General features: G+C 41.2%; 1 protein-coding gene across 1 annotated transcript in view; it reads right to left on the bottom strand.

Moving 5' to 3' along the window:
• The window catches only part of PPARGC1A (PPARG coactivator 1 alpha), a 63,892-nt gene that overhangs the window by 28,448 nt on the left and 20,892 nt on the right, over positions 1–14,552 (bottom strand). The window contains exons 3-4 of the mRNA XM_057365070.1: positions 1,131–1,325; positions 34–156 (exon numbers count right to left, since the gene is read on the bottom strand). Coding sequence (XP_057221053.1) covers positions 34–156; positions 1,131–1,325 — 318 coding nt within the window. The remainder of the gene's footprint in view (positions 1–33; positions 157–1,130; positions 1,326–14,552) is intronic.

Genomic DNA, 14,552 nt, shown 5'->3' with positions numbered 1-14,552 from the left:
TTTTCCCCCTTATTATAAAGATTAAGTTTGTACCTTAACAACCACAGGGCTTGTTCTGATCCTGTGATTAGTGTTTGCATGGTTTTGTGTGCTGAGACCACTGCAKTCATTGTAATTTAGCTGAATGTTGGCTGGAGCCAGCAAGAGCTTCTTAAGCTACAAATACATTGGGGAAAGGGAAGTGGAARGAAAAGAGTAAAGTTATATATTTTTATGGATTAAAATGACTTATCTACATTTTTGCATAGTTACTTAGAGTTAGTTATATCAATTTCAGCAAGCAAAATACAATAAAAGAAAAAGCAGGACTTGATATTCCCCAGAGTAAAAGGATTTCATTTTCTTCTGGCTTGGCAGTGCATTTCTGCTCTCTTTACTGCARTATACTGCAGGACAAGCAGAAATGACAGGAGTCTTGGATTTCCRAATTCCTGGCAAAATGAAATTCTTGGTGATCTGTTTGACAGAAGAGGCTTCTGATCTAGACAGAGACATTAACTTTAACAGACTAATGGATACAKTGTCAAGATTCAGGTATCTGGCTCTGTTCCCATTGAAGCCATTGATAAGAGGCTTTCAGCAGAAACAGAATCACATCACAAACTGGATTTACTGAGCAAAATGTATATAATGTTTCAACCACATCCTCATCTAAGGTTCAGTTTTGCCCTGGTTAGCACTAAGCTGGTGCTTACTGGTCAAATCAATGTTAACAGCACAAAATCAGCCCTGCATCCCAACAGACTCACTGAGCCTTTCTTCACAGATCACCAAAAATTGTATCTAAATGAACACAACAAAAAGAGCCCCGAGAAATGAAATATGAGTTAAGAACCATTACCCCGAGTTGTTTGAACAGAATGATAAGCAAAAATGTCAGCCCCATTAGCATAAGAGTTTCAAAAACAACCTTTTCAACAACTTCTTAATAGATTGCCATATTAATCATCCTATGGCTATTTGGGGRGGGGGGGGGGGGGGGCGGTTTCCCCCGCGTAATTTTCAGTTCTTTATTTGATTTTCCTCTCCAGTCTAAATGAAAAGTCCAGACCTTACTGTGACTACATCATACCCATGCAGCGGGTAGCCAGAGGCACATCCAATTCCTGCTAAACAGTAAGGGTTCTTACTAGAGACGGCTCTTCTGCCTCCTGAGTTGGAGGGGCGCCGTCGGGCATCGGGGAGGGGCTAGYGGCATTTTCGTTGGTCACATCTCCATCTGTCAGTGCATCAAATGAAGGCAATCCATCCTCATCCACAGGGATGCTGTCCAGTGTCTCAGTGAGAACAGCTAGCAAGTTTGCCTCGCTCTCTTCATCTATCTTCTGCAGAAGAGGACAAAACAAAAAGAGGAAGCAGGTGAGAAAAGGAACAAAACGATGCCTCTGTGTGTGAACGAGCCGACAACACATAGTTAAACCAGCCCCTGGAACAGTAACCTGCAACAGAATCTCAGAAGATGTAATTAGGTACAATAAAATGATCCATCTCTGTTCAAGAGAAATCTCTTTGCACTCGTGGCGTATATCTAGTTTACTTTTCTTCCACAATTTTTTTTTTTTTTAATCAGGTGTTAAAAACGATAAGTAATCACCCAGGGATTGTATTACAGGATGAGCCTAAGCTGCTGACACCTAATGATGGTGTCAGCCCAGGCTGTCTCTTTCTTTCTCTCYTCAGCACTGAACACCAGCTAATTGACCTGACAAAATTACAAGAATCAGACAGCTAATCAGGACACCAAAATGAATCACCAATAAAATACAGAAAACCTCGTTCACACACACAAACCTCTACTGTAAGTGTGAAAGGGTTTTCCTTCCACACTTCTGCAAATCCTTCCTCCAAACAAGAACAGCGTCTCATTCCTGAGTATTCTGGCATAAAAACAGCCAGCAGCACTCATATGGTAAATGACAGGTTGTTTGGGTTTCTTTTAAAGAAATGTATTAGGCAGGTTGCCTTTGAAGTTGTCCTTTCGAGTTACATCATTTGAGTGCTCAACGCATTATTGTATGCATTTATCTAATTCAGAATGCAATTATAAAAAGTAGATTAATTTCTAATCAGATGTGGCTGTAATGTTAATTTATATCTTATTTCAGCAACAAGAGTTCTTTTTGTCAAATTGAGTAAATTTAAGTGCCTCCTGATTTTTTAATGAAATACAGTCCCTACTGTATATTAAGGTACGGATTTTTTGAGTGCTGAGAGTACTGMGAAATAGAACTGTGTAAAAATCATTATATTTATTTTTCAGAAAGATTGGAAATTGATCTTGACAGATCAATTATCTAGGACTCCTAGGCTGATCCTAGTGCTATTAAAGTAAATGAAAAGCCTTTCACTGATTCAAGTGATATCAAATTGGGAGTTTTTCCACCAGCTTCACAGTAGCTCATTTTGTTCCAGGTTCACACTGTGAAAAAATTTCAGCTAAGTTCAAATCTCAAAGTTTAAGAGTGAACTAGCAAGACAAATAACACCAGCAAGACAAACAAGCAAAGAAAAGAAGTTAAAAAAGACAACAGCAAAACACTGCCAAGTTACACTTTGGGGAAGAAAAAAAATCAAGCGAATCTGGGTATCCCCTTAGCACGACTTTTTTCAGTAATACTTTTATCTAGCAGACTCTGAACAGAGATGATCATAAACCACACAGATAATTGCTCCTGCTAGGCTTCTCTGCCAAATCACACCTCACGGCTTCTAACATAAAAGCTGTCTTTGAGCTAGAAAACTAAGGCAGAGCACAAACTGTTCTGGTGCTTGCAGCATCATCTCCAAGAAACAAATAAATACTCAGGCAAGCAAATGCTAAGGAGAAGCATTTACTTAAAAGGCCAAAAGGCACTTGGCCACTGAGCAAAAGCGTCCAAGTTTCCGTATCAGGTGATTTCCACCACACTATGCAGACATATGCACACAGCTGTGATAATTCGGTGTGCAGAAGATGGAAATGGCAGAGGGGAGCCACCTTGCGAATAAAACCATACTCCAAATCCAGCTTTTCACAGCCACTTTCTGAGAGGAAAAGAGGAAAATTATTATGTCACTTCTAGAACAGTAAGAAAAGGCACTAYTGGGCGAAAAAGTGTGTGCCAATGTTTTTTTCTGTTGGCATTTCAAGCTCCTCGCAGGTGGTGAGATGATTGCTGTGAGAGCCAGACCTTGAGCCTAGGGTGTCCATGAGATGTTTTGACTGCCTGACCCCCAGACCTACACTGGGAACTTTTTCAGCAAGTCCAGCTGGTGGGGCACACTGCTGAGCCCTGCAGCTTATAAAGCTGACAGTGAAGCTGGAAGTGTTGCTATTTCTAACAGGAAGGCCTTCTTTAATAATGGCATGCCAGAAGAAAACCTGATATTTGCTGTTAGCTGCTCAACTCTCACGCTTTAAACAGACATTCAAGTGCGCTGACATTCAGGAACAGAAAGTTGAGCGGACACCGGTCCTCATCACAGCAATTTCAATTAGTTTTGTACAAGTTTCAACATTCGAACACCCCAGAGAAAGCAGAGGATGTGACAAAGAGGACTCTGTTAAACAATTAATGTCACTTTCCATTATTGCTTCAGTCCCAATTTACAGAGCAAATAAATCAAAGTCACCACAGATGAAGCACACTGGCTGGCTAACACATGTCTATTCACAAACGACATGGCAGCAGGAACACATTAGTCAAGAAAATGACATTGCTAGATAACCTTTTAAAGGTTTAACTATGCTATTGCTCCTAATTGTCCTAAATTACTGTTTATAAAGAAACACAATTATTAAATACAGCAGAAATGGTGCTGAGGAGAGATGCAGAGGGAGAGATGGTTGGGTACATCAACRTCTGAGCAATAATCACTGAAGCAGCAGCTTTCTCCTTTGCTATTGCAGCTTGAGTCTTGGTGTTGACAGCACTGGGGAGAAGCAAAGCCATGGCCAAATGCAGGCTCTTTCACAGTTTCAGCACTGTCACTGCAGAAGTTCACATTTCAGACTGGCATCCAACCTGCTCATCACATGGGCTCGGTGGAACAGGAGGAGCTGAGCACATTCCATCTCTGCTGAGGCCAGAGGATGCACGGTGTGCTCTCTGGAACTGACTCCACCAAACCCCTAAATTCGAGCAGGATCTTACAGGAAGGATTTGCTTCTGTCTAAAGGAAGGTATTTAGACAACCTAAATAAACTACAGTGTGTAAAAAAAAGGACTAGAGGATAATCTCAAATGTAAACCTGAATGGCAAATATATGCAATTGCTGAACTTTTATGAAAAACAATTCATAATAAGTGCATGTTGCTAACTTGCCTTTTTAATGCGGAAGCAGTTATGTATCACTTTCCAATCACTACTGTTATGTATCAGTTATGTATCACTTTCCAATCACTACTGTTATATTAATTTAACATAAATACACTGGGGCCAGATATGTTTTGATCCCTGTAAATTTTCACCCAGGTGAAGGAGGCAAAGAACACAAGTACGCCACTGAATACACATGCTTCTGACTTTCTAACAACATAAACTTCCAGCATATCCAGCATATCCAGAATGCCATTAGCTCTGAAAGAAGATAAAATTCGGCATCCGTGTCATTCTGTATGGCTGAATGTAACAGAGGTAACAACTGCCAGAACACCAACCAMTCCTCAAACATGAGTGATCTAGTGGTCCAAAGACCATGGAAAGTTTCTATRTTCTTCTCTGCTTTTACATGCTCTGCTCTAATACTTTAATATTTCTACAGCACGAAAAATAATTCTGTCTGAAAACACTTTAASAGTTGTGTAACAATCTAATTGCATTTCTGCCTTCAGTAAAATGTCTCCAGAGATATTCTCTCTTTGGACAGTGAAATGAGTTGATAATTTACCCACACAAAGGTATTTAAATGCTCTACCCCAATGATTCCTTCTTTTGCTTATTCTGACTGTTGATGGAGCTGGGTTAACCTTGTGGTCAGCATTTTATGTCTGTAACACCTGTTACATGTCAGCAATCCACAGAGGCCACAGAGGCCAAAGACTGAGCTGTAACAGAGGCTTGTCCACCTTGTCATTTCATACATGTTACAAGGAAAGGAGGGAGCTGGGCCTATTCAGCCTCGAGAAAACTGAGAGGGSACCTCATCAATGTCTGTGAGTGTCTGAAGGGAGGGTGCCAGGAGGATGGAGCCAGGCTCTGCTCAGGGGTGCCCAACAACAGGACAAGAGGCAGAAACTGACAGCAGTTCCACTTGAAYGAGGAGAACTTCTTTAATGTGTGAATGACAGAGCACTGCAACAGGGTGCCCAGACAGGCTTTGGTGTTTCCATCACTGGAGATACTCAAGAACTGTCTGGATGCAATCCTGTGCCATGTGCTCTAGGATGACCCTGCCTGAGCAGGGAGGCTGGACCAGATGACCCACTGTGGTCCCTTCCAACCTCACCCATCTGTGTTTCTGTSATGCCTTCTTGGAAACTTTAAAACCAGTGTACAGATGTCCTGACTCAGAATTATCCTCTAGCTCCCTATCATCAGCACAGGTATGCTGATCTATTCCAGAAAAGGGTCAAACCCATTTTTTAGAAAATCTTTTGAAAATATCAATAGTATCTCCAATATCTCCCTCTGGCTGAACTTCCTCTCTGCCTTTCAATTGTGATTAGTACATGAATAACTTTAACTAACTTTCATTCAAAGAATGAAATCAGGTAATGGATGATTATGTTCTGAAGTTTCTTTACTGAGAACTTGAATAGTGCATGGGCCCATTGTGATTCATACTGAAAGATCAGGGTCTAAACTGCATTATTAATCCACAGTCCCTAGGGGCTAGGAGCAGTGGCAGCTCGCCACATCTTCGTAAAAAGCCCAGGAAACTTTGGGACAGATCCACAGCTGCTGGAAGCTGTCACCACTCCAGCAGCCCAGCTTGGTAAGCAATTCAGAGCAGCCAGGTGTACACCAGAACTCACAAGGGATCACCATTTCAACATATCGACTCATTTCTCCTCAGTAGTCTAAGATCTATTCATAGCACAATTAACAAAGAAAAGATTTTCCTCCAGCTGAAAATATCTGAGTGATCTAAAAATACTAATACATTATGGCACTATTTTCAAACAAATAAAATCAACTTGTGAGCACATCAGGGACTTCCAACAGGATTAATTYCTTAATGACAAATTTTGGAATAAGAATGTCCTTAAGGTTTTCTTTTCCTTAAGAAACGAGGGGTACAGATTCACCCMTTTTTGCACATAAGGATGCAGAGGCACTGAAAAGCTCATTAACACTACTTGGGCCCCGAGCACCTCCTGTCAACAAAAATGCAGGAGTAGGGGCAGATGGTATTTCAGCTCCGGCCCCACAAACCAGGCTTTGCCACGAGAGGATAAGGAGCCACCGGCTGCACAGAAGCCCAGGGAGGGTAGGAGGCGTACAGGGATTAGGAAGCAGGCTGATGGAGAAAAATGGGAACTGAAGTCAAGGACAATGAAAGGGAAGAATCACAGCCCAAGYTTTCACTCTTCTGGCACAGAAGGAACCAACCTGCCACGGCAGTGGCACAGACAGCACTGTCATGTATTTCGCCGCCTCTTCCATGTGCTGTCCAAGGCAAGGGCCTCCTTCTCCTCAGCTCAGAGCTGGCTGTATCCAGGGCCAAAGATGAATTAGTGGTCCAGGTGGAGAACCACTTGTTCCACCTTGCCTGCTCACAACTAGTCCCATGCCCTTATAYATTTTGAGAAGTTTCTCAGCTTTTATTTTACTGTTCAACTGCTTTGCAAATCCTTAGGCATCCTGCGTTGTCTTACAGTAAAAATTCACATGATGCATTTGCATTAGAACATTTTTCCAAGGTCTGTTAGTCTAGTCCCCAAGAGACACTCCCATAATTGAAATGCTTAAGTCCAGAGCTATCAATTATCTTTAAAAACAAAATGGAGTCCCACTAGGAGAAAATTACAGCCAGGTTTCTTTATATGAAGTAGAAATATGGGGATTAATTATTACCACCCCTGTGCAAATGCCTTTAGGGTATGGAAAGAAAACAAGATATTTTCTTTCCTTGAAGGAGACAGCTATATTCATACTCCTCACATGCACCTGCAGGCAATGATCACTTGAATTCAGAGCCTGCCTTCTGATTTCAGCAGCCCCACTGCCCTTYGTATGGAATGTGGCTATATCTCAATTGTAGGACCAACCACTTGCCCATATTTATGCAAAAAGTTCACTCCAGTAGGATTCCTTGAGATAAAGACTTGAAGCAATGTGCTTTACCATCCCAAAATGCTTTCCACCAAAACATTGTTAAATAAATGGTGTGACTCTACATAATGCAGGTACTACATGCTTAATTTCCAGAGCTGGATCCTTGAAGGGAACAAATGCTGAGCATCACTCCCAGGGACATTACAGCACCACTGGAAGGACCTGCTGAATGTCCACAGGCTGAAGGAGATAGGAGCACCTGCAGCATCCATTTTTCCCCTTGCCTCTTCAAGGTATAACAACATAAAAATAAAGTAAAATGAAATAAAATGAAATAAAATAAAGTAATTATTATCATCATCACCACCATATTGCTTATTTCTCAGAAAGTTTTTATGTGCAATCTTGGTAACTGAACTCGGGCTGCTTTTTCTCTGAGAGATGCTCACCYGACATTTTAAAACATCTGTCAAGTACCTGGTACTAGAGCATCACAACACAAACCCAAAGCACRGGCCATTTGCAAATAGGCTTTTCTTTAAGATCATGCCCCTGATCACTGGGAGTAATGCTGCCATAGCTCCTGTGAGCTCAAGTGAAAAATCCAACCTTCCTGCTCAAAGCCAAACACGYCAGATTAAAAAAGCCTACTGAATATTCTTCTACCACAAAGTCACTTTTTTATTACTTTGAACAARTTTTTGCAGTTCAGAAGTTTCCCTTACAGCCTGGTAATTTAATTTCTAGTAAACTGAAGAGCTACTAATYGACCTACTCATCTCACAAACACGAAGATCCAGCTAGAAACCCATGCTTTACATCTTTTAAACAAAATCCATCCAAATTTCGCAAGCCATTGCAATTTGATCTGAGTAAACTGTATCCTTCCCCTCAATCATAGTAAGCTTTGATTCTGGGGAAAAGATAAAACAAAAAGCAATCTGAAAGCAAGCTATTTTGCCATTGACTGTGTTAAGGGGACCAATGATAAGATATTGTTTTGCTGCATTCATTTCACCGGTGGTAGACCAAATATCAAAAATTTATGCTAAGTGAAACCACAGAATCATTGCAAATGCAGTCAATTTGATTCAGTATCGAAAGGTCACTCTATTCAATTTATACTTGATCCTGAGCACAATATTGAGAAAACACTTGAAAGCAAACCATCTTACCATCAGTTTGGGCCTCAGCAATTGCTGACCATATAGGCTAATTTGCTGATCACTAAATAAATACTCTACCCATGTTTTTTACTGGGTTAGCTCTCCAGAGGGGCTTTTTAACTTCTCCAGGACTTGACATTGTAAAAGCAGCACCAAACTACTCAACAGGAACCACATGTCCGTAATACTGAGGCACACCATGGACTTAATATTGTGCTGCCTTGTCCAGTGCTAACAAAGGCCACCTGATCTTCATGGGTAGGGAACTGCAGCAGGAGAAGATCTGGCATTTCTTGTCCAGASCACAATGGGCTAGGTTTGGGCTGCGCTCCACAAAGAAGCACAAAATACTCTCTGCATTTCTGCTGGGTAAAAACAAGAGCAGGGTAAGTGCAGAAGTCCAGAGGGAAGAAGGTGCCTGACAAAGAGCGACAATAGAAAGAAAGGCTGGGAGTTCAACTTCACTGTGCAAGACAGCCAGAGAAGCTTGGGAGGAGGTGAAGTTTCCTGTCTGCCAGCACTGGTGGGGAAGCACAGGTGAGCAGAGGAGCAAATGAGCTGCTGCTGGGGAAGGGGATGTGGGACAGGTAGGGACAGGTAGCCCCACCTGCATGAGCAGCTCACTGCCCAGGGTGTGAGAGACTAGGGACAGGCTGCCTCTGAGATCACCACCCAKAAGCTTCCCCACCTCGGAGCAAATGGCCCCTCTTACCCATCCTCCCTTCCCCACACATAGACAGTCGCTCATGCATGTAATAAAGTCCTAAGCAACAACTCAGACAGAGAATTTTAATTATTATGATGCACCTAAATAATATACAGCAGGGTAGAGAGTTAAGTTCCTGAGGTCCCAGTCTGGACAAGCTTTAATATGCAGTGACTATTGTGGAAAGATGGCAGAAAGGGAAGGAAGGAAGGAAGAGTATAGCATTCGGTAGGGAAGACATTTGGGACTCTCCCTGGTGCAGAGCTCTCAGTGACAGTGTCAGCAGTATTTCAGTCCAAATAGTCAAGCACTGCTTGCTCAGATTTATTTATTTACTTGATTTATGGTCCATGCCCACACTAATCTCTCTATGCACTGACATAAGATTTTTCAACATTCATACACCTTTGTAAGGCAGCATAGCATATCCTGAGGGGGAAAAAACGCTACATATATTTTGCAGTGATGATTTCACACATGTAATTGATGTAAAAAACTTGTTTTTCCTCTTTATCATGACAAATATGTCTAAAAACTGCACTTGAATGGTAGTATGGACTCTTCTTTTGCAAACAAGAAGTATTACCTTGTCACTTTTGTTCATTCTCTATTTCAGTGCTGCATTTGCTTCAGTTTTAATTATATTGGATGTGTCAGGATGTCTATAATCATCCCTACTTCTGTCTTGAGATTTATGACTCTACAGAAATAAAAATTAACGGTAAAATTATATACAATATAGCAGAGAAGAGTTTACACAGATTTTTAAATTTTGTTCATTTATGTGGAGACTGGTTTTTGTGCAAATGAAACACACACTTAAAAATTCCTTTTTAAAATATAAAATAAGACACTTCTATCTGGTGCTTTTACTGTTAGAAAATTGGAATTTAATTTGACCAGGAAATTAGCATTTGTAAAGTATCAACTTCATTAAATGCTTTTTATGATGTTTTAATTTCTCAGCATGTTCAATTTCATCAAACCTAACACATGYCCATTGAAAGGTATGACAAACACAAGTCATTCCTTTCTCCCAGGAAGAAAAACACTGGTTTTCCTTACAGCTGAAGCATGAATGGATCAGTACATCATTAATATACCTGGGCTTCCCATCAATTTTTATTGCAATTTAACTGGAGAGCAGCTATCTGGTTTGAGTTGGTTAAAAGAGTTAACTCAGATACCACACAAGAACTTGTTTACAAGCCTAAGGATGCATTTACTCTGTATATTTATCTATGTAGCTATGGGTTATTATTAGGTGGCACAGCAATAGCTTCAATGTCCTCCTTGTTCGTATGAACTAGCAGACGTATTGTGCATATTGGAATGCACACATTCCATTTAGAGAGGTAGTTTAGATAGACAAAATAAACTCCAGGTACCTCTACTCTGAGTGTCCTAGGCTGAAAGCAATAAAGGCTCCTTTATARTGAAGCACCAAATAGCAATGTGGAGAGGCTACAGTAAGGAAGGTCCTAGCAGGTACAGGGTTTAACAGCACAGATTACCTTTACAGTCCCATGAAAATAAAATGGAAACTCYTCTGAACAAGCAAATAAGTCCTCAYCTCAAAAAGCAGTGACAGAACAGTGAAACCTGAGAAAGCTCTATGACCACCAAGGATACTCTTCAGGATGAGGAGATGCGTCTGAACTTCCCACCAGTTAAATATTTAGATATGTACATGTCTGATAATATCTTCAGTTACATATCTCCTTGATTTGTCATTCAGTGCTAAGACTTTAATGTTCTTTTACTCCAATTTTGTGCATGCAAATAGAATTGTGAAGTAGAGATGGTGGTTTTAAAACAGAAAATATTTTTAAAAGCAAACATCATAGAAGAGGTCTCTGTTGCAGTCTCTTCTACAGCATGCCCACTGCTGGCTTGTTTCTAAGTTACCTGGAACTCACTAGTCTTCACAGATAAGATTAATAATATGGACTTGACACTAAAATGTAAAACTAATTTGTTAGTTTACATTAAGGCTAGCATGTGCATTTAGCCTCAACCAGTCTGGCAGTTATGTAGTTTATGCATACAGTGATGCACACTACAGGTCCTGCTGCAGTTGCCTATTTACTCCTTAGTCAAGACTGAATTTATTGCTCATTCCCTGTTAGCTTTTCAAAAGTCYGCATGTTCCTAATCATGAGCCCTCCATCTGTATGATATAAAAGATTGCAATTTTTTTTTTTTAGTGAGGCATTTATGTTAACCATTCTTTTTCATCAAAAAAGGCAAAAATTAAACCTGGTCATATTTTTTTTATCCTCTTAAAAAATAATACAGAATAGGCAGTCAAGTCCAGATGTACTCACCAATGCACTAAATAACATTATTAATTAGGTCATAAGTTCCTTTAGACAGGGACTGTCTTTTCGTTGTGTGTTCACACAACCCCTTTCACAACTGTCCTGTTTTACCACTGGGTTTGTGATGCTGCCACAGCACTTCAATAAATAATTTGGGGTACCTCTATTTAATCCTGCTAGTAACCAAAAGAAAAAGAACTTAGACCCAGATGTTCAGCTGCAGTAAATTAGGGCCTCTCCACAGGTTTTAAGAGAGCTATGCAGATTTACACTAGCCAGGGACCGAGTCCTCTGCTCTTTGTGTGTGCTGATACTTAAGCTGAGAGCAGCAGCTCCTGCAGAGTGTGTCTGTACCACCCTACAGCAGTCTAGCCACAGTCCAGCATGGGCTAATTCTTCCTCCTCACCAAGTGAGCTTTGCAGCTGAGACACACAGTGCTATGACTAAGGCACTGAGTTTAAAAGTGGCTTGGGCTCACCTTGCCTACAATGCGGTACAGCTGTGCTTGCATTCCCTGCTGGAAATACACTGACGTGATATGTTCATGTCAAGTGCATCTTAAATTTAAAAGCTCTCCCCGCTGAAGTTAACACAAGTCGTAATTTGAGCGTGTATAGCTGCTAGATGCACAGCCAAAACCCCATGGGATGTGCCTAACCACAGGAATAATAAGTAAATTTAAACCATTTGAATACTAAACCAGAGGTGGGACCCTGCAGATCACTGRGTTCAATACAGTCTACATTTTCCTSGCTAAGACAGAYTCCCTTTGTATTGAGATATTTTTCCCTGCTCTATCAGCATCCAAAATGAGGRGGAAGAAAGAGGGGAAGGGAGCTGTGGATTGGAAACMTCCCAAGATGAAAGTGTCCCAGCCTTGCTCAGCTGGCTGAGAGGAGTGGGTAGGACTACTCACGGTTAGGAAGCAATAAAATCCTGTTTTGTAAATGTACATAAGGATTATACACACCACCAGGGAGAAAGGAGGGTAAAGGAGAGAGGAAGAGAAAGCAAGGAGACAAGAAGGTAAACATGGTTGCACTTCACTCTACGCATGAAGGAGTAAGGACACCCCAGCACAGAGTCCTTCAAGTGAAAATGAGTTAGGTATGTGTAAGTGAGTAATATTGCAACACTTTAATCAACCTGAAGCACCAAACACCAGAGTGCAAGGAGCACTRCAGTGTTTTACAGCTGCATCTGGCCTTGCCCCATTTCGATGGAAGAGTGTCATAAATCCGAGCACTGGTGGCACGAGGAGCACAATTGCCAGATCCAGCTTGGCTTCCCTCGGATTAGAGCAGCACAAACCAAGCATCACCTGGCAAAGCYGACGGAGTTAAACAAGGACAGATTAAGTGTAAGTGAGAAGGAAATCAGGCCCTTTRTGTCTGCCCTTCCTTCCTCGAGAAAAAACGAAATACATTCCTTTTCCTCGGACACATCAATAACAATAGTTTAAACTGTCCTGATCGGGTTTCAGCTTGGCAATGCGGAAATGTTTATTTCCATTAGGCTGAGTCTACAAAATCTTCCTTTCTTCCCTGTGCTTCTACCATTTCCAAACAGCAAAGCCTGACAATTTAGTCTCTGACAAGCAAGCTTAATACTGAGACATTTGGAAAAAAAAAAATCCATACAAAGAAAGCTCTTAAGACAAGATAGGCTGAGCGTTTGCACCACAAATGGTTTGTTTCAGCTATCTCTTTGCCTCCTGTAAGACGGAAATCAGACAGCTTACTGGCTTAGCTTGTTAGGCCAGGTTAAAGGGATGCAACGCTGAAAGGCTCTTACAGAAGCTTACCCTTGGACTAAAAATAGCAGGCACTAGAGAATTATCTTAAATACTACCAAACTTGTTCTGCACTGTGAATGCAGATAACTGTAATATGTTTCCATTTTTGGTAGTTTTAGAGCTTTTTTAAGTTATGCTCGCTTTAGCTGACTATTTAATTAGTTTCTGATTCTATTTGCCACTTTTTCTCTCAGAGATATAGCCTGAGGGGTACTTTGCCTATGAATCCTTTGTATTTAGCAGTGTTGCTATTGTTAACATCTAATGAGCTGTTGGATTTGCCAAACACTCAGTATAGGTACAAACGCTTCTTTGAAATATAAATGTTTAACACATAGCAAATAACAAATCAAAAGATACTTTACCGCAGCATCCTCACACTCTCATTGCGTGTCTCATCAAAAGAGAGTAAAAATAAAAATCTCCTTTATTACATTTAATTCTGAAATTCAAAAATGCGTATCTGAGCGAGACAATTTTAGTTCCCTGTCCATGACTTTAAAAGAAAACAAAATTATTTTTTGGTACCGTAGGAAGACTTGTTTGTGTGACTAAAGCTCCATAGCCTGACATGAATCCCTGCCAGCTGAACTGTGGAGTTAGCAGCCTTTTCTTGGGGGTAAAACTGCAAGACCCTACAATCTTGAATGAAGCCACCTCATCTTTAMAACACATAATTTTTTTGGGAGATTTTGGGTTTTTTACGCCACAAGAAGTTTSTCTTTCAGATCTCTTAAGCAGGATACCTGTTCATCTGTTCCTCACTGAAAACCGTGGTAAGATACCAAAAAAAAAGAAACCCCAAAGCTAAGCACAAATGTTCTCTGTCCTTACATGCATTTCACTCGTGCTACAGCCAGTCTGAAAGACATCACCACAGAAACCGGTCATGTGGTGTAACACCCCTGCTGCTGTTGTTGCCTCAGCTTTGCACTTGTGCAGATAACACCATTGTGGGTACTCGCTGTACGAGCTCARATCAGGAACATCACAGGATTCACGCAGCAAGGGCCTCTGCACACCGATTCCTGCCCGCTGCCTTCCACATGATGTCCCCGGTACCACGCCAGTCTTGGCATCCAGAGGGTTGCCGTAACAAAGCCAGAATGGAAGCTGATTCAGGCACACATTTTAGCATGTTTTCCAGCACTTTTTCCTTCCCTGGTTTTACTGCAGCTTTTTAGTATGAGTCACCTTTAACGTAATTTTAAAATCTCACCCTAAATGATGCCAACTTCTAGACAGAAAGGCTGGGCAAGGTCAAGCTGAAAGCCATCCATGCAGCTGAATGGAAGTGTCCTCCTTTATTGGGCACAGGGCACATCTGACTGCCTTGGAGATGGCAGAGCCTGTCCGCTCACAC

Source organism: Malurus melanocephalus, unplaced genomic scaffold, assembly GCF_030028575.1.
Source record: "Malurus melanocephalus ecotype Western Australia unplaced genomic scaffold, MMel_1.1 scaffold_47, whole genome shotgun sequence".
Lineage (NCBI taxonomy): Eukaryota > Metazoa > Chordata > Aves > Passeriformes > Maluridae > Malurus > Malurus melanocephalus.
Note: the sequence above shows the minus strand (reverse complement) of the source record. Positions and strands in the feature narration are given on the sequence as shown.